This window comes from Saccopteryx bilineata, chromosome 11 (assembly GCF_036850765.1).
Source record: "Saccopteryx bilineata isolate mSacBil1 chromosome 11, mSacBil1_pri_phased_curated, whole genome shotgun sequence".
Taxonomy (NCBI): Eukaryota; Metazoa; Chordata; class Mammalia; order Chiroptera; family Emballonuridae; genus Saccopteryx; species Saccopteryx bilineata.
The window spans coordinates 45,129,975-45,155,671 of NC_089500.1; the positions used below are offsets into that span (position 1 = coordinate 45,129,975).

At 52.2% G+C, this 25,697-nt stretch overlaps 1 protein-coding gene across 3 annotated transcripts in view; it reads right to left on the minus strand.

Annotated features, from left to right (window-relative positions):
* Window positions 1–3,645: 3,645 nt before the first annotated feature.
* Window positions 3,646–25,697, minus strand: part of CABLES1 (Cdk5 and Abl enzyme substrate 1) — a 111,211-nt gene continuing 89,159 nt past the window's right edge. For 2 of the 3 annotated variants that reach the window (XM_066247006.1, XM_066247004.1), the window contains 6 exons: window positions 24,537–24,633; window positions 23,060–23,216; window positions 21,650–21,753; window positions 8,209–8,315; window positions 6,791–6,998; window positions 3,646–5,007 (listed from right to left, as the gene is read on the minus strand). In XM_066247006.1, coding sequence (XP_066103103.1) covers window positions 4,867–5,007; window positions 6,791–6,998; window positions 8,209–8,315; window positions 21,650–21,753; window positions 23,060–23,216; window positions 24,537–24,633 — 814 coding nt within the window. In that variant the 3' untranslated portion in view covers window positions 3,646–4,866. The remainder of the gene's footprint in view (window positions 5,008–6,790; window positions 6,999–8,208; window positions 8,316–21,649; window positions 21,754–23,059; window positions 23,217–24,536; window positions 24,634–25,697) is intronic. The other variant, XM_066247007.1, reaches the window with a different exon arrangement.

Sequence of the window (25,697 nt, forward strand, 5' to 3'; positions counted from 1 at the left end):
GGGACTGAATGACCCGTTGGCAGGGAGGGGCCTGGACACCATCAGGGCCCTGAGGAGGGCTGCTTCAGGGTCAGGTTCATTGTAGCCAAACCACCTCTTTTTAAGGGGCATGTGATCTTCTTGACCTTCCCCATTAGTTCTGGACGCTTTCGTGGGATGGGATCCAGGCCAGCACCATCCTCCCAGGCTTGGTTCACCCGGCCCTGTGTCTGCAGACTTCTCAGAGTATCTATTCAGAAGTCTGACCGGTCCTCTGCGGGTGGCGCTCTCTGAGCGAGCACTCTCGCATTCTGCACTGGGCTCCTCTGGCTGCGAGAGGAACTTCTAACATCTCCCTACCGATCATTTTCTTCTTCTGCAGCTTTTTACCTCCGTCATGCCCTGCAGTCGCACTACCGGAAGCCTCCTACTAAGTTGGTTTAACAATATGTGACTCCAGAGTCAGTGTTGATGTTTCCGCCTCTCTCCGCGCTCAGCACTCTCCTGTGGGCTCTGCTGCAGCCTGGCCGGTGCTGTCCTTCATCAAGTGGCCCCCCAGCCCCTGGGATGTGGATTTAGGCTGCCTCCAGGGCGAGGTGAGCCCTTGGCCCGCCCCCCATACACCCCTTTCTTTGAAGGACTTCTTCCACAGCTGGACAGATAACACAATTAACAGGTAGCAACACTTGTTGGCTCAAATTTGCTTTGTGCTCCAGCCCCTGCCCCTTCTCTGTATTTGCAGATTGCAGGGTGGGGGGGGGGTGACAGGTGGGAAGGCTTCAGGTGCTGATGAGTTATGGAGACAGCCGGGCTAGCTTAAGGAGTGAGCCGGCTGGTCCCTGGGCCGGAACCGGGAGTGTCTGAGGGAGAGATGAGGAACTCAGCAGCAGGGGCAGTAAACAGTTTTATTTGCTGTTGGGGGAATGAAGGGGACAGGACCCAGGACCGAGTAACAGGAGAGGAAAGAGTCCTCAACATCCCGTTCCCACATCAGTAAGGCAGGGTCTGCAGCATGGAGTGATTTGTGTAGCATAAGGGGTCACCCCCAAATGGGGCTGCTGGGCGACGATGACAGAAACTACGGTAGGGTGATTTTTGATAAAACAAACAAACAAACAAACACTCCCTCTGCCCAAATAAGGAAATAGACAGCTTTGGTGTGGGTTCCTGCTTCAACATGTTGAGTGAGGGGGAAAAGAAGGGACAGTAGTGGCTTATAGCAAGTGTCACTGGGCTGGCCCAGGCTCAGGGCAGGTGCTCTGGGGGCAGGAGCCAGACCCTTCCCACGCAGGGCACAGAGCAGGCCCGCTGCTTCGGGACACAGCAGCAGCTGGCCGCTTCCTCCCGGGCGGCTGCACCTGCCTATGCTTGCTCCGTTTCCATCGCTTACCGGACTTCACAGTCAAGGAGGATTAGAGAGAGGAGCTCTGGGCCACCAGGCCAGGCAGAGCGGTCAGTGCTGTGCTGACCGCAGGAGCGTATGTGCCTGTGGGAGCAGGAGAGGCTGCAGGGCCGGCCTGAGGGAGGGAGGCTGGCAAGGGGCTGACCCCGCCCCCTGTGGTGGAGGGGGCGGGGGTGGGTGGAGCCTCAGGGTCTCTGGAACAGTGCTGAGCGGCCTCCAGCCTCCTTGCCGAAGCCCAGCAGGGGAGAGAGATGCACCTCATCACTGAGGGTCTCCGGCAGGGAGCTCATGTTGTGGGCAAGCCAAAGGAAACCTCGACAAAAAAATCTTTCATCTTCAGCACCACCCCCCAACTAGATTAAAAGCAATAGACTCCTCACTCAACAAATCTATAGGCCAAAAGAGTGTAAAATTTAAAACAAGTCTTTTTTTAAAAATGGATCAACAACAAGTCTACTGAGTAAAAGATAAAACCAACCAGAGGCGCACATTCAAGAATATTAGCTTGATTTTAAGACACAGGCTGTCCTCCCCATGTCTGGACTAGTGGCCCCTGTCATCCATAGGACGTCCCCGAGCTCAGCCGGAGACTCTCGGTAGACACAGCGGGGGGAGCTCTGGGGGCAGTTTCTAGCTGTCAGCAGGCCTGCTTCTCAGCAGCTTTCCACCCCCCAGGCACTCGCCAGGGCACTGAGCAGCCGGGAACTGCAGCAGCTCGTCAGAGAGCTGCAGGTACAGACACAGGAGAGGAAGGACCAGGGCGCTGAGCAGCCGGGAACTGCAGCAGCTCCTCAGAGAGCTGCAGGGACAGACACAGGAGAGGAAGGTCCAGGGTGCGTCCGAGAGCCTGACCAGGCGGTGGCGCAGTGGATAGAGCATAGAACTGGGATGCGGAAGACCCAGGTTCGAGACCCCGAGGTCACCAGCTTGAGCGCAGGCTCATCTGGTTTGAACATAAAGCCCACCAGCTTGAACCCAAGGTTGCTGGCTCCAGCAAGGGGTTACTCAGTCTACTGAAGGCCTGTGGTCAAGGCACATATGAGAAAAGCAATCAATGAACAACTAAGGTGTCGCAACACGCAATAAAAAACTAATGATTGATGCTTCTCATCTCTCTCCATTCCTGTCTGTCTGTCCCTGTCTATCCCTCTCTCTGACTCACTCTGTCTCTGTAAAAAAAAAAAAAAAAAAAAAAAAAGGGTGCATCCGAGAACCGCAGCGGCTCATCACAGAGCTGCAGGTACAGACACAGGAGAGGAAGGTCAGGGTGCGTCTGAGAACCGCAGCGGCTCCTCAGAGAGCTGCAGGTACAGACACAGGAGAGGAAGGTCAGGGTGCGTCTGAGAACCGCAGCGGCTCCTCAGAGAGCTGCAGGGACAGACACAGGAGAGGAAGGTCCAGGGTGCGTCCGAGAACCGCAGCGGCTCCTCAGAGAGCTGCAGGGACAGACACAGGAGAGGAAGGTCCAGGGCGCTGAGCGGCCGAGAACCGCAGCAGCTCATCAGAGAGCTGCAGGTACAGACACAGGAGAGGAAGGTCAGGGTACGTCTGAGAACCGCAGTGGCTGCTCAGAGAGCTGCAGGGACAGACACAGGAGAGGAAGGTCCAGGGCGCTGAGCGGCCGAGAACCGCAGCAGCTCATCAGAGAGCTGCAGTGACAGACACAGGAGAGGAAGGTCAGGGTGCGTCTGAGAACCGCAGCAGCTCCTCAGAGCTGCAGGGACAGACACAGGAGAGGAAGGTCCAGGGTGCGTGTGTTTGAGGTGATAGAGACGCTCTGAGCGCTTTGTGCTTCCTTCCCAAAGTTGTCTCATAAACAGTAGGTGCTCCTTAAATATTAGTTGATCTAGTCAAAGAGATCACATTCATCCTATCCTCCAACCAAATCATTTTCTTAAACTGAATCCAGCTAAGGAAATTGGTTCCTAAAATTTTTAGTAACAAATATTTAGCAGAATATTTAGGACTAAACTCAGCTAAATGGATGACTCTGGAGAAGGGAAGTCTCCGGTTTGCTCTCTCCCCAGCAGCTTCCTGAATTTGTCATCTACGCCCTGTGACTTTCGGACTCTCTCAAGCTCCGCTGACTGAAGCCCTTTCTCGGGGGAGATGTGAGAAGCTTCCAGTCTGTCTGTGAAATCTGACGTGGGAATGGGGCAGATGAACTTGTAATGCAGGCTAGGGGTGACTGGTGAGACGGGTGGGTCTAAACATACAAATACATTGATATAGAAACAATAAAATACTTTAATTCTTTTTTCACAGACATAAGCTTTCTCAGTCAGGTGGACACTTCTCTCTTGCAGCTAGGAGGCGATGGCGTGATGACGTACAGGTGGTCCCAGTGAGTCACGAGTCCCAATTAAAATTCTGCAGTATCAGCCCTGTGAACGGGGTGATAAGAGTCACTACCTCTTCAATGGACACATCTTCAGCTCAGGATGCAGTTGGTCCCAGCTGTCAAAAGCCTCCAAATACTGATCATGTGTCTTATCCTTATTCTGAATTTTTATAAAACTCTTTTATTAATATATATATATATATATCACAACAAATGTGCTTATTATGTACTCTAACATAGAGCACAGGAATACACACACACCCACCGCGGAGCACAACCCAGCCGTCTCCAGAGTGGGGAAAGCGTGAAGGTTAAACATGTGCACAAGGTCTGATGGCAGAAAGGTCCAGGGTGCCACACTCCACGCCTTCCCACGAGGCCCATCCAACACCGAGAACTTGTTTTCACCCCAAGGGTGGTAGAAGTAACAGAAAGTGTCGTTTTCTAAGGGCAGAGGATGTCAGACAATCTGGTGCAGAGGGCGATCGTTATCCAGAGATAATGTAGAAATAGCTGCGAAGGTCAGCCTGGCCCCTGCGCCCGGGCTGAGGTCTGCTCAGAGGGGGTGGCGCTGGTGCTGCAGGTCGAGGGCTGACGCGGTATCGCGGTATCGCGGTATCGCGCAGACACGCACACTGTCACACTCACTCAGGCACACGCCCCAGGGGAAGTGCACTTCCAACAGCTGATACAAAAATAGATTGATTGGCACGCTCTTTTGACACAGTGAGGGTATCTTTTGAAAGCTTTCCCTCAACTTTTGCAAACGGTTTTCTACTCTCTGCTTCAAAACTTCACACTTAGTTGGAGCGGGTTTGGAGAGAAGGTTCTGGACCACGCTTGCAAAGTTCATGTGTGCCCGGGAGGAAGACTGGGTGGAGATGGCTAAGGACTCCTGCTCGTGGAGAGCTGGAGGGGCTTCTTGTCTTTGGCATAGGCCTCTTGTTCCCTTGCTGCGTAGTAAACAGCTCATCTCGGCTAGCCAGACCCAAGACTTCCCTGAAAAGTTTCCGGCACTGCTTCTACACAGAAACATATTGAGAGGAAGAAGTCTGGTATGCTGAGTCTATTTTTGCATTTCCAGTAGTGAGTGCAGCTCCACTGAGTCCAGAGAAAGCGGTCCCTGGCCCTCAGGAGGCCTGTGCTAGGAGCTCTGGACCAGGCGTCTGTAATGGGGCATGACTTCATGCTCCGGCAGATGAAGGGCAAATTCCAAGGCCACTAACACCAGGAATTCAAAGGCAATCAGTTCTCGTCTATTCAGCCGGAACTTCTCTTCCAGTTTCTGCAACAGAAGTAAAGAAAACGAAAAGCATTTTAGCTTTAACATCAAAATCCTAGGATGCCTGGCTGGTGGTGGCACAGGGAGATAGAGTGTTGACCTGGGATGCTGAGGTTCAAAACCCCGAGGTCGCTGGCTTGAGTTGGAAGATAGTGTTTAATGGGTACAGAGTTTCAGTTTTGCAAGATGGATGGTGGTGATGGTTTCAAAACAATATGGATGTACTTAATACCCCTGAACGATAGACTTAAAAATAATTAAAATGGTAAATTAAAAAGAACAAAGCATACTTTTTCGTATGTGGGGAGTACCTACACTAGCTCCCTTTCTGCTCTTCCTTTGCTACTGAAGACAGCTGCAGAGATAGTCACATGGAGCACTGTGGTAACCATGTGTTTTATTTTCTGTGTTCTGACGTCTGGACAGCTTAGGGCCTTGCTGACTCTGGAAGCATTGCCCCTCCCAGGGTTAGCCAAATCCTGGAGAAAGTGAACAGCTCCCCTGTGAGTACACTTCTTAATGCAAACTGAGCAATTTAGAGCCCACACCCCAACCACCTTCTCTCCTGGCCCTTGCTCTCTGGGCTGAGCCATTATCCTGCCCTGATCACCCAGGGTCAGGTACCAGACACCCAGAGCAGCCTCTATTCCCCAAAGCCCACTGAGATGATTCAGTTTCCTACCCCTAAGCCTGCTTACCCTGCCGTGCCAATTCCTTCCTACAGAAACCACAAGAAAGGCTCCTGCCCAAGTTTCTCCCTCTCCCTCTGACCACTGACCAACCCTACTAATACCCAGCATGACCCTCGTTACATGGTGTGGCCCCTTATCATGAACTGAATGCTTGTGTCCCCTCAAATTCATATGTTGTCATCCTAACTTCCAATGTGATGTTACTAAGAAGTGAGGTGTCTGAGAGGCGGTTTGCTTTCGAGGAGCTCATGAGGATAGAGTCCTTATGATGTGACTAATACACATACGAGAAAAAACCCCAAAGTGTGCCCTCTCCCTTTGTGCCACGTGAGGACACAGTGAGAAGCTGGCCATGTACAAGCCAGAAAGAGGGTCCTCATCAGCCTGACCTGTGGTGGTGCAGTGGATAAAGCGTCAACCTGAAACACAGAGGTCGCCAGTTCGAAACCCTGGGCTTGCTTGATAAAGGCTCATATGGGAGTTGATGCTTCCTGCTCCTCCCCCCATTCTCTCTCCCTCCCTCTCTTTCTCTCTCTCTCTCTACTCTTTGAAATAAATAAATCTTAAAAAAAAAAAAAAAGAGGGTCCTCATCAGATACTGAAGTAGCTGGCACTTTGATCTTGGACTCTCAGCCTCCAGCACCATGAGACATAAATGTCTATTGTTTAAGCCGCCCCGTCTGCGGTATTTTGTTTTGGCAGTGTGAGTTAAGACACTCCTCCTCTTGGGGGCTTACCCTCTCTCTTCAATGGCAACTGCCTCCTAATCTGTTGGCTTTCCCATACCCCAAATTTTCTATGAACACAGAGTCTTTTGAAACAGGCATTCATACACTGGCCTAAAGAGATCAGTGTTTCCTTACTTTGATGGGGCTCTCCTATAAAGAAAAGAGAAACCTATGCCTTCCTCCGAAGAGGAGGCAGCCAAGGCCACAGGAAACCAAGGTCTGTGGAGCCAACGTGTGCAGCGGATGCTCCGCGGGTCACGCTGCCCACAGGCGCCCTTGCCTTGCTATCACAGTGTTCTGAGGTTGTAAGAATAACACTGGCCTGGAGCGTGTGCAACCTCAGCTATCAGGACACGGGCCACTTACATCAATTAGATGTTTGACTTCATGCTTTTTGAGGTCACTTCCGATTTTGGCGGCTAACAGCACACATGCTCCAGCACAGAGCTTCCGGTTCTGTTTGTTTAGCTTTCCCTTGAGGGCGAGCTTCTCAAAGTAGACAAAGGCCATGGCCACCGTGGGCTCCTCGAAGCCACAGTCCTCCTGAGCAAGCTTCCGCATTTCTCGCTTCAGACTGGAGAAAGACATGAAGGAGGGGAGTCTTATTAGAACTTGGAGTTTCAGGCACCCCAAAGAATAAGACTACTTTGTCTAGAAAGCATTTCCTTTCTCATTCGAGAAGGGTGTTACGGAATGAAATTAAATCCCTATGAGTTGGAAAGTTACATAACGTGTGAGGAATAAACTTCTCTGTTGGTGAGGTTGTATAGAACGTGTCAACACAGGGCCCAGAGGTTCACACTGAACCTAGTGGATGGCTGAGGGTCTCTCTGGAAACCTGGAGAGCTGTCCCAGTGAAAGAGGGAAACTAAGAGGAACGACGGCCATTCCAGAGAGATGATACAGAAATGTTAGGTACTTGGTGTCAGCTCTGCCGATATCAGTTATGTCCACTCCTTACGTCAGAAGAAGGGTTAGGCTAAGAGCACAACAGCCAGCGTGCTCAGGAAAGCTGCCCAGCACGTGGACACAGTGGGAATTCTTCATTTTCCTTACCTCTCTGGCTTGTCAAACCAAACATGTCGGAATCAAAGCAGTATTAAGATATTAAAACATGTGCACATCAATGGTGGCACATATTTCAACACTGTGTTGCTGTATATACTCTAGCCCCGTTACACGCGCGCGCGCGCGCACACACACACACACACACTCTCACACGTTGTGCTGTCCTGGTACACAGGTACCATAAGTCACTTTCTCTCCAGCCCAGTCAGGCCAGTCCTCTTGACCACTTGGCTGGCAGACATGAGTGACCACAAAGTTGATCCAACCAACTCTAGGGGCTGGATTCTGTTTTGGCTGCTTTGCTGACTGCTTACAGACAGGGCTTGGCTGTCACTTCTGGGCAGACAACTGTGGGTGAAGAGTTATCTCAAATCCATGATACCAACTCTTTTCTCTTGTTTTGTCTACATCTGAGAAAGCAGGGGACCCAGTTTTCTATTCTCGCTGAGTTTTTCATGACATAAGTCTTCCTGAACTGGTGAGCTGCAGAGGGTGAAATTTTTCTTTCACTGAAGGCACTTCACCCAGATCCTTGTCAGCTCGTGTCAGGAGATCTGCCTTCTTGGCTCTCACAGAAAGGCAGCCAGCATCTCACAGGCCGCTGTTTGCTGACTGTGCCCATAGTTCACTTGAACCATCACACAGAGCATGAGTTTAATGCATGCTGGGAGTGGGGATCAAAGGGAAAGTTCAAGTGGTTGTCAATCCCCACATACCTCCTGATTTTGCTGAGTGTTAACCTAATGTGAGGAAACTTCTCCTTGAAGGTCTCGTTCATGTCCTTCTTGAGATCGGAGGGCTTCACGTAGTCGATTACTGTGGTCTACAACAGATCAGGCAACAAGGTCACTCCTTACAGTAAGGGTTCTGGGCAATAATTATGTACGCTTTATGGCCAGCTGATAACTTCCAGCACCACCACACACTGGGGAGCCCAGGTGAACTCCACAACAAGCATTCTGCCGAATCCAGAAGCCTGAGCAAGGCTGTGGCCTCTGAAGGTCGAGGGAAACCAAGTCCCTGCTCTTAGCAGGAGCAGGTGACATTTAGAAACACTGGCCTTGCGACCATCAGGGGTCAGGGCTTGCAGGGAGGGACGTCACCCTTTCAGCTCTGTATTTCAGTCTGTCGTTCACATACTACAATTTGATTTGCATCGATCTGGGTGCAATCCACACTTGATCATCACAAGTCATTGGTCTGTGGGAGACTTATCTCATGACCCCAAACTTCAGGTTCCACACCGGTAAAACAGAAACAATAGTGGTGCCTCCTCCCGATGGCTAGTTTGAGAGCCACACGAGAAGCACAGAGCTCTGTGTAGTGCTTGGCACGTGGCAACTCCTCAACCAGCGCTGGGTCCTTCTCTGACTGTGGGGAAATACAGGATACGCAACACAGAACTTACCATCTTAACCATTTCTAAGTGTACAGAGCAGTGGCATTAAGGACATTTACACTGTTGTGCAACCACCTCCACCATCCATCTCTAGAACTTTATTATCGTGCAAAACTGAAACTCCTCCCATTAAAAAAGTCCCCGTTCCTCCCCTCAGCGCCTCCTGGTAGCCACCACTCTACTTTCTGTCTCTACACTTCTGACTATTCCAGTACCTCATACAAACGGGTCCTGCAGTGTTTGTCCCGTAGTGACTGGCATAATGTCCTCAAGGCGCATCCACATTGCAGCATATGTCAGAACTTCCGTCCTTTGTAAGACTGAACAGTATTTCACTGTATGTCTACAATGTTAGCTATTATTAATAGTCCCTTAAACCTTGAGTTTCCTCCTCCTCCCTCGTCCCTTTCTAAGTCTACCCTTCCTTGCTGACTGGCTTCCTCAAGCCCTCTCAGAGGACTCTGCTCTTCCTGCTCCCTCTGCCTTACCCCGTCAACTCTGAATTACACACAGCCCCCCAAGCCCTCTCAGAGGACTCTGCTCTTCCTGCTCCCTCTGCCTTACCGTGTCAACTCTGAATTACACACAGCCCCCCAAGCCCTCTCAGAGGACTCTGCTCTTCCCTGCCCCCTCTGCCTTACCCCGTCAACTCTGAATTACACACAGCCCCCCAAGCCCTCTCAGAGGACTCTGCTCTTCCCTGCCCCCTCTGCCTTACCCCGTCAACTCTGAATTACACACAGCCCCCCAAGCCCTTTCAGAGGACTCTGCTCTCCCTGCTCCCTCTGCCTTACCCCGTCAACTCTGAATTACACACAGCCCCCCAAGCCCTCTCAGAGGACTCTGCTCTTCCCTGCCCCCTCTGCCTTACCCCGTCAACTCTGAATTACACACAGCCCCCCAAGCCCTTTCAGAGGACTCTGCTCTCCCTGCTCCCTCTGCCTTACCCCGTCAACTCTGAATTACACACAGCCCCCCAAGCCCTTTCAGAGGACTCTGCTCTTCCCTGCTCCCCTCTGCCTTACCCCGTCAACTCTGAATTACACACAGCCCCCCAAGCCCTTTCAGAGGACTCTGCTCTTCCCTGCCCCCTCTGCCTTACCCCGTCAACTCTGAATTACACACAGCCCCCCAAGCCCTTTCAGAGGACTCTGCTCTTCCCTGCTCCCCTCTGCCTTACCCTGTCAACTCTGAATTACACACAGCCCCCCAAGCCCTTTCAGAGGACTCTGCTCTTCCCTGCTCCCCTCTGCCTTACCCTGTCAACTCTGAATTACACACAGCCCCCGGCTGGCTCCCCCAGGTTAGTATCATTTCTACTCCCTCGGAGTATACTTTCAAAGGGCTGTGACAATATGATACCCTCTCCGCCTGGCTGTAGGTGAGAAACTTCATCAGGCAAAGACGAAAAGAGGAGAAACCACAGATTCGGATGAGAAGGGCCGTTCCCATGGATGGCCATCATGGCCAACCTCTTCTCAGGAAGTGCCTGGTCTTTTCCCGAAGACACATCAAAGCTTTCCTCAACAGCTCAAACAAAAGTTGGGGGTTTTCTGGGAATGCCTCTGTTCAGCAGACCCATGGACTTTGACATGATTTGTAACAAGCACAGAGAATGCCTCTGGCATCAGTTAACAACCAAGAACAGGCAGACACCTGCACATTCAAATTCACACTGATCCGAATGGCACCTTCTTTGCTTTTGGTGAATAAAGGCACCCAGCAATACTAACTCAAGTGATTCCACCACAGCTGTCCACAGCTTTCTCTAATCCTGAGTGTAAGGGGACCGGTGGGTGCGACAGCGGGACCAGTGCGCGCACAGGCACGCACACACGTGTGGAAGGGGACCGGTGGGTGCGACAGCGGGACCAGTGCGCGCACAGGCACGCACACACGTGTGGAAGGGGACCGGTGGGTGCGACAGCGGGACCAGTGCGCGCACAGGCACGCACACACGTGTGGAAGGGGACCAGTGCGCGCACAGGCACGCACACACGTGGTGTGATGCGGCTCCGCTAGGAGCCGGGCGCTCGGGACTTCACGGAGACCCCTTACTGCCGAGGTCCAGCAGAGTGGATTATCCTCCGAGATGGGCTTGCTTCTCTTTCTAGTTTTCAAAATGGCCTTATTTCATCTCAAGCAAATATTTCCGCTGGCTGAACAGGACGGAAGAATTTTCATGCAGGAAACACCCAGCAGAACAGGGGACCATATCAAACACGCTTACTTCAAGTGGGCCCACCTGCCAACCAGCCAATTCTTCTGCTTCCTAAATACCCAGCACCTCTGCCCCTTTCTCCCACCCTCCCCACATCCAGGCACCCGGATTCCTAGAGACAGCCTCCTCCTGCTTTTCCTGTGCAGATGAAAGTCACGAGTTTGCGATGCTGTGAGAAAGCTCAAGCAAAAGGTCATCAGCCTTTGTTGGGGGCCGAAACCGTGTGAGCCCCAAGCAGGGATATTCTGGGGGTGAGGGGGCGTGTCTGGATCCTCCCTGAGGAAACCATGGCTGTTCTGCTTTTTTCTGTCTTACATGTAGATACACTCAACGTTTCTCTTGAAAGAAGGCTCCCATTGCCAAAAAAATTCTTTGCAAATGCATACCAGCCGCCTCACCTGACAGATAAGGAGACAGAGGGTCAGAGAGGAGCAGAGGCTTGCCCGGGAACTAAGCGGGCTGAGGCAGGGCCAGCACTGGGATTCAGATCTCTCAGATCACACACCTACTGCCTTCCTGCTTTTCCGTTCTTAATCAGATTGGAAAGAGCAACAAACTGGCCCTGGTTGGCTGGCTCATTGGACAGAGTGTCGGCCCAGCATGGGGATGTCCCGGATTTAATCTGGTCCAGGCACACATGAGAAGCAACCATCTGCTTCTCTTCCACTCCCTCTCCCCCTTCTCTCTCTTCTCTCCCAGCCAGTGGCTCAAATGTTTCAGGCATTGGCCTTGGGAGCTGAGGATAGCTCAGTTGGTCCAAGTATTGGCCTCAGGTGCTGAGGACAGCTTGACTGATTTGAGTATCTGCCCCGGATGGGGGTTGCCAGGTGGACCCCAGTTGGGGCACATGTGGGAGTCTATCTCCCCTTCTCTTAGTTACAAAAAAGAAAAGAACAACAGAGAGTAGGGTCTGGGTGGTGGTCAGAGGCTCCCACTCCAGCACATTGGTCAACTCTGAGAAAGTGGTTTAACTTCCTTGAGCCTCACCCTTTTCTTCTCAGTACAAGGTAAGAGCACTTGATGGGGCTGTTTCATAAGTTTGTCTTGAAGATCAAACAGAACAGAATGTACCTAAAGGACACGGGAGGGTTTTATCGAGCGCATCACAGGGGAAGACAGCAGCAAACTGGGCTCGGCTCCAGGCCCACTGAGTCAGTGTCTCCGGCGGGGCCCTGCTATCAGCTCTGTGATGCTGCACAGGTGAATTTCATGTGAATCACATCCTCCTTGCTGATGAACAGCCATCCACTTCTGCAGGATCATCTCCCCTAAATCCGTGGTGGTCATGGGAACCTCCAGTGACCCCCCTTCATTATACACTGTGGTTTGGATATCTGACCCCCTCCCGGGACACCTTCAGTACCTCCCGACTCCTTTGCAGCTAGGATTCCAAATACAACCCCATGCCTTCCTGTCTGACGTAGCAGCGTGAGAGGGCAGCACTGAAGCAGAGGCCATGCTCCCGTTGTTCCTGCTGCCAGGGGGGCTGTGGAAGAAGTCCCGGATTCTGCCGGTGCAGACCATAGCAGAGCAGGTTCCTGACTGCTAGCTGGAAGCACTACTTCCTCCGGAGCTGGGACTGGTGCAGCCCCCGCTAGCCTGGTTCTGTGGCACGGCACTGGGATCATTTCTGAAATTCCAGCTAGGCAGCTTCTTCAGCCTCCCCAGTGATTCTGTGAGCTCCTTGGTATTCATATGTAACAAATCCCTTTCTTCTTAAATCAGCTACAGTGGATGCTGGACCATGACTGACACACATTGCTTTCTTCCATTGATGGCATTTACCACTGTCGTGACTATCATATAGACCCAGCTTCTAATTCCCATAAAGGCACCAATGTCATGGTTCCCCAGGGTACAAAGCCTTGCCCTGGGGCCCTCACATGCCACTCCTGACCAGTTTTTGCTTTCCATTGGCCCTGTGAGCACCAACAAGCCAGCTCAGTCTGCAGCCCTGGAGATGGGGCAAGGAGGGCTCAGGCCCAGCCCGGGGCCTTGCAGGAGACTCTTATTTCTACAAGTGGCGTCATCCTGACTCTTTGGGGTATAAAGCTGGTGCCTACTTTTCCTGAGAGAGAAATGAGTGGACACGTCTATTTATTTCCAGACTGGACCCTAGAGGGGAGCACAGAGACATGGCCACATAACAGCATCGTTATAAGCAGGCACCACTGTAACGGGGTGGGGCTGCAATGGGAGGGGGTGGGGCCAGCAGGGAGGGAACTGAGGCAGCGGGTGGGGGGGGCTGGAGGTACAGAGGCCCTAATAACAGCACTGGAGAACAGTGGGGGGTTCAGAGCTGACAGGCTGCTGCTCTGATTTGAACAGAAACAACTAAAAGGTGCTTCTACCCTGGGGCCTGCTTGGTCTGTCCTTTCTTCCCCACCCTTCTGCCCTCCACATCTCCCTGGGAATTCCTATGAGCACCTTTGAACAGGTGTGAGCTTGCTCTAGACTCTGCTACTGTTTCCTGCAGGGTCAGAGGGACCCCTGGGGTCAGGAACATTCCAAAGTAGTCTGGGTTCCAGCCCCAGGAGCCCGCAGGGAGCCCAGGGACCTGTAGGCAGCCTCCCTAAGCCTCCCTTTCCTTGCCTGCAGGATGGAAGAAGGCAGAACAGTGGTTTTTATTTTTTTAAATTTTTATTTATTAATTTTAGCGAAGGTGGGGGGTGGGAGAGAAAGAGAGACAGGAACATTGAGCTGTTCCTGTATGTGACCTGAGCAGGGATTGAATGGGCAACCTCTGTGCTTCAGGACGATGCTCTAATCAACCGAGCTATCTGGCCAGGGGAAGACGGTGATTTCTACAGCTCTCTCCAGCACCAAGAACCACTGCGCAACCAGAGCTAACCGGCTTTTGTCACACCTGTCACATCCATCAGTGCTCCGAGCTCAGCTGGGCACTGGGAAAACAGATGTTACATGCTTGCTAAGGTAATTAAGCAGAGCTGCGACCCTCGACTAAATCTATCCAACCACAAACAGCTGGGCATTTTGGCCATTCTATGCATTTAATCTTTCCCCTAAGAGGACAGTAAATCACAAGGAAATTATGGGAACAGGCAGTCAGCCATGCAGGCAGGGCTGTGTCTGTTGCTACTGCTACCCATCAGACTCCAAATGCGGAATCCTGGACTTACTCTCCCTGCCCTCTCCTGAGGGAAGTTCTTCAGCTTTCTTCACTGAAATAAAACTGAGTAGAGAAACACAGGAAAAACTGCCTCCGCTTCAGGTTTTTACACAACCATGTGCATTTAACAGCTGGTGCAAAAGCACATTCACAGTTTCAGATATTTGTCAATATTTACCTGGTGCTACACAAACTTCTGGAGTCATCTCTCCACCCACCTGAGATGACACTGGATGTGGCCCCGAGGTCGCACACACCCACATAGCATTTGGATGCACTTTTAAATGTATGCTTCTTAAGCGGTGGGCTCAGAGCATGAGCTGCTTAACTGTGTATAAAAGGTCAGGTTAAAATAAAAAAAACTTATTAAAAATCTAAGACAAATGCATAGAAAGGGAGCAGCTGGTGCAACATCTTGGGTAAAGTGTAAAGTTGATATTTCATTTTGTATTATTTTTACAAAGAAAAGATGGAAAACAAAACAAAACAAAACACCGCAATTTGTTTGCATGTGACAACACAGGTGACCATTAAGCTGTGAAGCCAGACGCAGAAGACCCCATGGAGTAGGATTCCATTTTTATGACATGTTTAGAATAGATGAGTCTACCGAGACAGAAAGTAGATGTGTGGCTGCCTCGGGCTTACGGAGCAGGGGGCTGAGGGTACGGGGCTCCTTGGGGGGATGATGAAAATGTCCTGAAACCAGCTCTGGTGACAACTGTGCACCTTTGTGGATATTCTAAAGCCTGCTGAACTGCACTCTTTAAAAAGGTGAATTGTATGATATGTGAATTATATCCAATAAAGCTGTCACAACCCCTGCCCCGCCCCCAAGAAAATAACAAACAAACAGAAAACATCCACCATAATGCAAGAAGGCATTTAAGGCATTTTATCTTTAACACTTCACACCAAAGCTGTCAGGCCTCAAGGACCCATGCTCAGTTCCCGGGCAGGTGCTGGGCCGATGGTCCCCGGGGCTGCAGAAGCCCCAGAGCCCTTGCGAGTCTCAGGAGGGCCCTCCCCTGGTGTGGTGGAAACGCTGTGTGACTTTTTTTAATGAGGGTCTCCTGAATTGAGTGAGCTTCACGCACCTTGAAATCTGAGGGCCCCGGAAGGCACCTTGCAGGGAGGGCCCCGCGGGTCTCCAGCTGCTTCAGCCTCTCAATAACCCTCCCCTGCCGACAGGTCAGAAAGTGCTTCTGTCGTCATGACAGCTTTCTGTGAGAATGAAGTAGGCAAGGAGAGCAGGCCGATCACCCGCCACACGGAGGCCGAACTGTCCCCCTTCCACTGAGTCTCCTGTTACCCGCGGCCCAGCATCCCGCACCGCGCTGGACAGTTAAGCTCTAAGGCATATTCTCACAGCACCGGGGAAATGCGGGTGGAAGGAAGGGTTTTCTATGGGTGCTCAGACTGTAACATTGAGCAAATCAAAGAGCAGGCACTTGATCTCAGAGGTCAGTCCAAGAGGTGTCCCCTTGAGGTTTATATACCTACGGATATCATAAAGGTTGTTACTAGGGTTTCTTTCTGACCAAACAGTTCTAGAGAGATTTCTTCCTGAAAAAGGAAAAGGATCCAGAAATCCATTCAAATAATACTAACCTTGTTGGCATTAACTTAGTCACCCTTGCACTTACTTTCTCTTAATTGCTCTCCACACCCAGAAAGGGGGGGACCACTACTCTCTTCAGCTGCCAGGCTCTAGTGATAAATAACCCCTCTCTAGTGGAAGCTGAATTACAAGCCAGGCGGCACCCAAAGCAGCAGGCGCCGGCTCTGACACGCGGCCTCCGCCCTCCCTCACCACGCTGAGAACCACCGTCATTAGCTAGGGCCCTACAAGAACCTGCACGCAGCCCGGAGCTCCATGCCCTTCCAGGCTGTGTGGTCACCTTCCAGAAACTCTAAGGCCCACAGAGGCTGCGACAACTTGGTTTCCACACCTGCCCCAGGAATTTTTTGCTGTTGTTCACACCGTCACCTTTGCCCTTCCACAGTGGCTAACAGTGGGAGTGACCTGCAGGGAGCAAAGTTAAAACACATGGTTGGAACTACGACTGCGGGGCCGGTCTTAAAGGGGCGCCACTTAAACCACGTAAATAACAGGCTTCTTTCTGAGCCTCAAGGAAATGTTCTCCACCGGAGCTCTCCACTGAAAGGCACGTCCCATCCGCGGCAACAAGTGGCCCTTTTCTCATCTACATAGAACAAACCTGAATGAAAATATATATCGAACCACATCCTGGCTGGTTAACATCACCTGTACTGACTCGGAAAGCCTGCGCCTAGGTATTTGCCTCAGAGAAATAAAAATATGTCCACAAAAAGACTTACACAAGAATGTTTACAGAAGCAATAGTCATCACACCTCTAAACTGGAAACAGCCCTAATGTCCATCCACAGGACAAGGGACAAACCATGGTATACCCATACAAAGAAACCCTACTTAGCAACTAAAAATAAACTTACTGATACTTGCTACGTAAGGAATCTCACAGATACTAAGTTGTGGGGAAGAAGACAGACCATATAATGAAAGAGTACACAGCCCACGATTCCATTTATGTGACCCTCTAGAATAAGCAAACCGAATCTGTGGTGACAGAAGTCAGAATGGCAGTCGCCTCTGTGGGGAGGGGTGGAAGGCGGGGGGACGAGCAGATGGGAACTTCTAAGGGCAGAGAAATGTTCTATCTCTTGATCAGAGAGGAGGCTGCAAGATTCATGGAACTATACATTTAAAATGGGTGCATATGATTGTAAGTAAACTATACCTTAATATGAAAAGAAAAAAAATGGCCGCAGCAGGATCTGATGGGGTGGAAGGACTAGCTCATCGCTTTCGGGGCTGTCGCCTCTGCACAGGCCACAGGAACACCTCTGACCCTGAGATTCCACAGGTACAGGACACGCCAGCACGCCAGACAGCAGCCCCAGGTTTTCAGGCTGAGGTCTCCCCGGGTCGGCCTACCTGGAGCTGCCCGGGGCCTAAGGAGACAGGGACGGGCAGCAGGACCCGAGAGGCGCTGGGGCCGACAGTGAGGGAGGAGGGCAGTGCTGCACCCAGTCTATGACCATCATGCCACCCTCTTCCCAGTCTCCCAGCAATGGCTTCCGCAGGGCATCCTGGGGCGGGGGCAGAGCACTGGGGGTGCGCAGGCGGGCACAGGTCTGACGTCTACCTGCGGGGGCGGAGCATTGGGGGTGCGCAGGCTGGGCACAGGCCTGACGTCTACCTGCGGGGGCGGAGCATTGGGGTGCGCAGGCTGGGCACAGGCCTGACGTCTACCTGCAGGGCAGAGCACTGGGGGTGCGCAGGCTGGGCACAGGTCTGACGTCTACCTGCAGGGGCGGAGCATTGGGGGTGCGCAGGCTGGGCACAGGCCTGACGTCTACCTGCGGGGGCGGAGCATGGGGGGTACGCAGGCTGGGCACAGGTCTGATGTATACCTGTGGGGGCGGAGCATGGGGGGGTGCGCAGGCTGGGCACAGGCCTGACGTCTACCTGCGGGGGCGGAGCATGGGGGGTGCGCAGGCTGGGCACAGGCCTGACGTCTACCTGCGGGGGCGGAGCACTGGGGGTGCGCAGGCTGGGCACAGGCCTGACGTCTACCTGCGGGGGCGGAGCACTTGGGGTGCGCAGGCTGGGCACAGGCCTGATGTCTACCTGCAGGGGCACCCTGCCAACAATGAGGGTTCACACCGCAGCTGGAGTGCTCCCAGGTAGGTCTGTCTGGGCAGAGTGCCCCCCCCCCCGCCTAAGGGCAAGAGGGACCACAGACCCTCAGGGAGGGCCTTCAGCAACCTGGGGTGAAGATCTGTAGTTCTTTCTGTCCATCTTCGTTGTCAGTGCCGATTACAAGTGCAGCTCCCTGTGCCCGGGGTTGATACAATGTCATCCTGCAGGGCAGACCTTCGTGTGTGTGTGTGTGTGTGTGTGTGTGTGTGTGTGTGTAGAGGGAAGAGCAGTGACTTTTACTGTTACAAATACTGATTTTACGGAGTCACCCTCTCTCAGACTCCCAGGTCTCGCCCTGGGCTCCCCCTACGGAGGCAGCATGGCCGCGCCTCCTCACTCTGGTGCCTTGTCCCCAAAGGAGCCTTACTCGAGGCCCACCTCCACCCTCTTGTCACCTCTGCCACATTCTTCACACTCCCCATGACTACAGTGGTTTCTCTACTTTTTAAAAAAATTATTAAATTGATTTTAATTTATTGTGTTTACATAGATTCTAGTGTCACCCCGAATGCATCTCCCCTCCCCCATATTCCCCTCAACATCTCCCTAAACCCCTCCCCATAGCACCCTCCCCCCTTCCCTTCAGGTTTATCCCATCCTATCATCCCCTTTCCCTCTGTCCTCTTTTCCTCTGGTCCCTTTGATCTCTCCTCTGTCTCAATTCCGTTCCTCAGTTCACATTGTTCATTGGATTCCTCAAATGAGTGAGGTCATATGATATTTTTCTTTCTCTGCCTGGCTTATTTCACTTAACATAATAGTTTCCAGTGGACGAGTGGATTAAAAAGCAGTGGTACATATATACAATGGAATACTATGGGGCCATGAAAAAGAAGGAAATATTACCTTTTGCGACAACATGGATGGACCTGGAAACTATTATGTTCAGCGGTTTCTCTACTTGTTTACAGCCTGACGTCTCTACTCACCAGGAGGGCGAGGAGAACAGGGGCTGCGTCTGGCTTGATCTCTCCTGCATAAGGAAACCCCTGGCCTGGCACAGAGGGCCTCAGTCAGTACTGGCCACGTGGACACATTCTATACCTGTTACCCAACACACACAACAAAGCAAGCATGCAGACAAAACCCCCAACCCTCCTCACTCGCACTCCCGCAAGTTCCATGTACAAATGCACGAGAGACAGCCCTGTACCCCACGCCTGCTTCCAGAGGGGACGTCTCCTGGGAGCGGGTTCAGGCTCTTTGTAACACATGACACACACAGCAGTGCCTTAGACAAGAATGCTGAAAAGCGGGCGTCTCACATTTTATCAAAGCGCCGATACCTATGGCCAACAGAGAAGGAGATGCAGGTTTTATGGAGCTGACCAGGCAGTTGCATCTGTGAGCGATTTCATTCTCTAAGAGACAGACTGTTACAGGAAGCACGGGCTGTAGATTCAGTGTGGCGAAGCGAGAAACAACCTACTTGGGAACATAAACCAAGGCGGGTGGGACAGATACGCGGACGTGGCGAGTCATCCAGCACACGGTCCAAGGGGGAAGACAGCCCGTGCACACAGGTGCACACACGGGGGCTGTAGCCAGAGCCTTCAAGCTCACAATCACATCACTGAAAAGGAAGGAAGGAAGGAAGAAAAAGGGAAAGGGAAAGGGAAAGGAAAGAAAAAAGAAAAGAAAAATAAAGAAACAGATCTTGTGCCAGCCCAACACCAGGCCTAGAAAGAGAGGTCACTGTTATCACCAGACATGCCACATCTATGGACAAACTCCCCACCAAACCTCAATGTCAATAAAAGATAGCATGCTCTCTCCTGCTCCTGGGAACCTAGGGATGTGTTAGACTGTTGACTCAGAGAATCACTCTCACACCCTCCTGGAGTCGGCAGTTCTGCCCCAGTGCTGAGGGAGGTGGATTCAGGGCAAAGCGAGAGCAGCTCTGAGCCAGGAGTCCCGGCCTCCACACCCACTTCCTGTCTGTCAACTGTGACAGCCTCACACAGGCTCCCTGAGCCACAGTTTCCTGCCCAAGTTACTTAATAAATAAAGTGAACTCTGATAACTAAAGCAGTGAACATAGAGAATCCTTCTTCTTACACAGTCATGACCTTTCAGTTGCTCCCTCCCTAACATGAGGGAGATGATTCTGGTCATTTATTCAACATTTATTAAGTGTGAACTTACATAAATAAGCTCTGTTTAAAATAAATAAATAAATAAATAATCTCACAGGTCACAGAGTGGGAAAAATAATCCCCTATGGGTCTGGTTTTGCTTTCCATGTTAACAGTTGGAGAATAAAAACAGGGGTGAGGAGGAGGGCGATTTTAAAGTAAATGCCTTTGGTAATTCATTCTGACTCAATGTGGCATATTAGAATGATCTCTGAGCTGTTTGCAAAATTACAAGAGGAACTAGCAAAAAGGCTTGACTTCTGCCCGGTGTTTCTCTGCTGTCAGCTACTTACCAAATGTTCCATTAGGAAAGAGGCTGGAAGGTTGAACTCCACTACCAAGAACCCGCAGCTCAGCATGAGTGTGTAGTATGTAGGGTGGGGCCTTTGAGTGTGTAGGGCGGGGCCCCACTCTGGCTTCTGCACACACAAGAGTCTATCACAGAAAAAGGGAACTCTGCTCACGGCTGGGGCCGGGGCTGTGGAGAGCAGCATAGGTTAGAGAGGAGCGAGGGAGCCCGAGCAAGATGTTTCCAGCTGTGCTCCTCACATCTGGCCCTGGCATAGAGGCAGCGGGGCATTCTGGGTCAGTGATCAGCAGAATCCTGGCCCGATGGCGTGTGTGGCAGGCCCAGGCAGCAGGTTCCCCTACACGCCCCACTCTCCCCACCCCTCCGCATCCCGGGCTCAGCCTGCCTCGGGGTCAGGGCTCCAGCGATCTCTGGAGAAGGGGCAGCCCAGGGTGGCCGGAGACGGTGGTCAGCCAAGCAGAAACCGAAATTACACAAAGGGGAAAAACAGGAAGAGCCCAAGAAATAAAAACAGCAAGGAAAAGTTTTGCACTTAACACCCACATTGTCCTACTTTCCCTTTCCCAGGAGATGACTCTGTCATCCTGAGCCTGTGGCCAATTGTGTGCTCAGAGTGCATGTGCCGGCCTGCACTCTCCTCAGAACTCCAAACAGAGCTGAACCTGAACTCAGCGCTGCCGTGGTGTGCCTGGTCCGCTCCTGGTGGGCTCTATGGATGTACAAGTTTAGGCGAGACCCCTCAAAGGTGAGGGTCCCTGACCCTGAACTGGTACCTAACGTGAGTATGCTGGACCCGGTGACCAGCAGAATCCTGGACCGGCAACACGCTGGTCTGTCCATAAGCAAACGGCACTAGAGTCCTCAAGAAGGTCTCCAGGCTGAGCAGTGTGTGAACAAGCCCCCCATCCCAGGCAGAGCCCCCACCCCAGGCAGAGCCCCCCATCCCAGGCAGAGCCCCCCACCCCAGGCAGAGCCCCCCATCCCAGGCAGAGCCCCCCGTCCCAGGCAGAGCCCCCACCCCAGGCAGAGCCCCCCATCCCAGGCAGAGCCCCCCACCCCAGGCAGAGCCCCCCATCCCAGGCAGAGCCCCCCACCCCAGGCAGAGCCCCCCATCCCAGGCAGAGCAGCCGTCTGTTAAGACCCTGTGCGCCACCTCCAAGCTGCTCCCTAGAGGCTGAGGGCGAGCAAATCCATCCTCTCCACTGCTACTCACCATGTACGAAGGGAAGATCAGAACTCGCTTGTGCTTGCCGCAAGGCCACTGCGGGTCATCCAGGAGATTTGGGTCGTAGTCCGTAAAGTCTCCCAGGTCGCTGCCTATGGATCACATGCAAAGTGATAATTAGGAGCTCCAGACCCCCCCCCCCCCCGAAGCAGAGCAGCTGGGCCAATGCCAAGTACAGAGTTGGAATGGAGAAAGGCTGGCTCCAGGGCACTCAGCTCAGAGGCACATGGTTTGCTCTGACTTTTAGTAGATGTCTGCATGCCAGTGAAGTGTATCCTCCCCCCAAAAGGGTTCACCAAATTCTTAACATCATGACTTTTTTTTTCCATTTTAGAAAATTATGTGTTAATCTCCCTGACTCGGGAGAACACAAAACCTCACAGAGCATGAAAAATGCACTGAGCACGCACAGATTTCGAAATGTGGCGCCGGAAAGGCTCATTTCCTAAACCTGCAGATCGGCGGGTGGTCGTGCCACATGAGAAGCACGTTTCTGGTGTGAATGCTCCTGGGCAGACTACTATGTCGCATAAACACAAACCAAAGCAGGTACCAGTGCAAACAGCTATAAACGACCAGAGGTGGCTGGGACACGAGGACAGTGCCCCTGAACTCAGCACCGGACAGGCCTAAGCAACGTCACATTCACCTGGAATTTCTCTGACAGCAATAACACTGCCCCTAAAGAGCTTTTCCCCTAATGTCAATTCTTAACAAAGGTTTGTAGTCTTGACAGGCAGAACTGAGCACTGAAGTCTTCCTTCGGTAGCCGGGTTAGCTCACCCACTATGAGAATCAGAAGGCAAGTTTTCACTGGATCCTAGGTTTCTGTCCCAGTTATCCAAAAAGAAGCCAAACTTGAGCACTGTGAAAATCAGAGGTCCCCAAACTTTTTACACAGGGGGCCGGTTCACTGTTCCTCAGACCATTGGAGGGCCGCCACATACAGTGCTCCTCTCACTGACCACCCATGAAAGAGGTGCCCCTTCCGGGAGTGCGGCGGGGGGCCGGATAAATGGCCTCAGGGGGCCACATGCGGCTCGCGGGCCGTAGTTTGGGGACACCTGGTAGGCAAGAAGCAGGTACAGGTGAGCTGAGGAGCAGGCTGGTGGCAAGAAGCCAGGGAGTCCAGCTATCTCTGGAAGATGGCCTGGGCATTTCTCCTCGAGGGAACTCAAGGGGTTGGAAACTGAGGCATCTCATTAGAGAGGTCACCCTGTGGCCTGCTTGTGAGCCTGCACAGCCTGCAGTCGGGCTTACCCCAAAGTCACATTGCCTGTGAATGAACTCCTGCTCCAGGGACCCCTGTCCTCCAGTCTGCATGCAGGGAGGCCCCGAGCGCACTGCACCCTGAGACACCTGTCACCAGCTGCCAGGCCCAGCCAGGCCCCAGGTTACCTGTGTCGAGGCTCCCCTGGGTGCTGCTTGCCCGTCCTATGGAGAGGCTGCGATGGCTCAGGGTACGGAGCTGGGAGAAGGAGGAGGTGGAGTCGATGGTATTTCTCCGGGTTCCAAAGGCATTTGTGGGTAACAGAAATTGGGTATAAGAAACAGTCTAAAAGATGAAAACAAAAATGGCAAGTGATTATTCCCAGGCAATGGTAGGCTTGCAATCTGACCAAGCTATGCTGCTACCCACGTTCAGGTCCACAGTCTCCTTCCTATCTGCAATTTTAAATCAAGGAGATCTGGAAAATAAAATTTGTTTGGGCACTCATGTGTCCCAAATGTGTGCCAGAATTGGCAATCTGTAGTTTGTTGTTCTACTTATTCAAGCATTCATTAGTTGAATCTCACCTATTCCCTGCCTGGGGATCAAACCTGCAACCTTGGCATAGTGGGATGATGCTCTAACCAGCTGAGCTCCTGAGCCAGGGCCCATCTGTAGTTTTAATTTATCCCACGTGGTGAGACTAATCATGTTATGTGACAGAAATACGAGTGTGTTTGGTAACAATGTGTTATCTTAGACACTGTTGGAATGTTGGGTGATAGGTGAGGCACAACTGTTACTACTTTTCATAAACCAGCAAGTGCAGAATTCCAGAACATATCAGGCCTCAGGAGTCTCCGAGAAGGGACTGTGACCTCTGGCAGTTCCTTTGGCAGATGTCATTCACCACACTCTCTGTTTTATCCTCCCTCATTCTGGTGTGAACACTCAACCTGTCTGGGGAATCATGGCTCATGCACTGTGAGCTCAGGACTCATGTTGTTTGGACAAAGTGGTGGCCAGCTGTCCTGGTGGGGGGGGGCAGGGAGGTCATTTGCCTCCCAGCAGCTTCACCTGCAGGCAAACTATGCTGGGACGACTTCCCCAAAGAAACACTAGCCTGGGTCCAGCACAAGAGGTCAAGTTCAGATTTCAGCCTTCACTCCTCAGACTTCAACCCCGCAGCTGAGTGAACTGTGGGTGAAAGAGGAAGGTGGTAGCTCTGCTGCTCGGTGGTCACTGTCCGAGAGGCTGAGGGGCTCTTAGCTTCTCAGGACCATAGGAAGTCAGAAGTGCTCTATAGTGGTGGGAATGCTGCTTGATGACCCATCAGCTTATGCACGTTCAAACTGCTCATCATCTCTCCATCCCGGAACCTGCACATGGATGCGTGCGTATGCCTGAGATACTGGTCAGTGTCCCCCACTCTGTTGTGTGCAGTGTGGGCAGAGAAGCAGATGTGCTGCTATTCAATCACTGTCTCGATGGACTTCCGTCTGCACGCTGGGGGGGGGGGGGCAGGGAGGCCGGTGTCATAAGCCATAAACGTGCCCACATCTGGCTCCGCACCACAAGTAGGGCTCGTGGTCCGTCATGCTGCTTCTGCTTCTGCCCCTTGTGGTGTCGGCACAAACTCGCTGACCGGATGTCAGGCAGACTTACCTTCCCATCAGCTCCCAGCTCCACACCTTCGAGGCCAATGACCTCTTTCAAGCTCCCGGCACCTGCTGATTGTCTCCCTCCGTCCAACTTCAAATCCCTGGGGAGGACAAGCCAGAGTGCTGCTGTTTACACCCAAAACAGACATGATGACTGACGCACACTAAGCAAGACACCACAGTCACACTCACGAAAGTGACCAAGCAGACCCCGCTGACGGGGTCTCCTCTGGCCCTCCTTCAGGGCTGGTCAGGGGCACTCTGGGCAGCTGCACCCACTCTGACATAAATGACATCCCACTGAACCGAAAGCCTGAGGTGAGAGTCAGGGTCAGAGGCTGGTGGACTGTTGACCTCCCGTCCAGTTCAGCAAGGCCACGCCACTGATGGCCACCGAACAGGGACCCGGGGGCACTCCCGGGCACAGCGGGGCAGCGGCTCCCTCGGGACCTAGCTGCTGATTTCTCTTTAAATCTGGGGACACCACCTCTCCTGGACTCCCCACTGTATTAGACAGGAAAAAGAAATTCTCGTCCTAAACAGTTCTCAGGTTCATTGCTGGTAAAGAAAGAAGTCCATAATAGTCACCCCAGCTACCTGGCCGGGCCATCTAGAAAACGAGTATCTTTCTATAAAAAAAACAACAACTAATCTCCAATATTAACAATGAGCACTTCACAATTTACAAGGACTTTCAGACATCATCTCTTATTCTTTAAGATGCCCCCATCAGACAGGCATTGCTATTATTATCCTATTTTACAGGTGATAGAAACGAGGCCCAGAATAGGTCAATGGCTTGCCAAGGTCACCTGGACAGTGGCCTGTAGAAACTGGTTTTGCAACCAATATCTCCAGTACATCTTCAGGTTGCCCTGGAGATGCAAGACAGGCTGGCTGAGCGATGCTCAGACGAAACTGCTCACATGTTCAAGGACAATCCCCCTCTCCTTACGTAGTTCTCAAACTTGGCTGCGTGTTGGAATCACCTCAGGATTTCTGACAAACTACTGCTGTCTGGCTCCCATCCCCGCCATTCTGACTCAGTCAGTAAGTAAGGGGCACAACTCGGCAACTGGGGTTTAAATGCTCCCCAGGTGACTCTGAATTGCAGCCACATCTGGGAAGGACTGTCTTCCAGCTCTGTCTCTGTGACACAGCACCT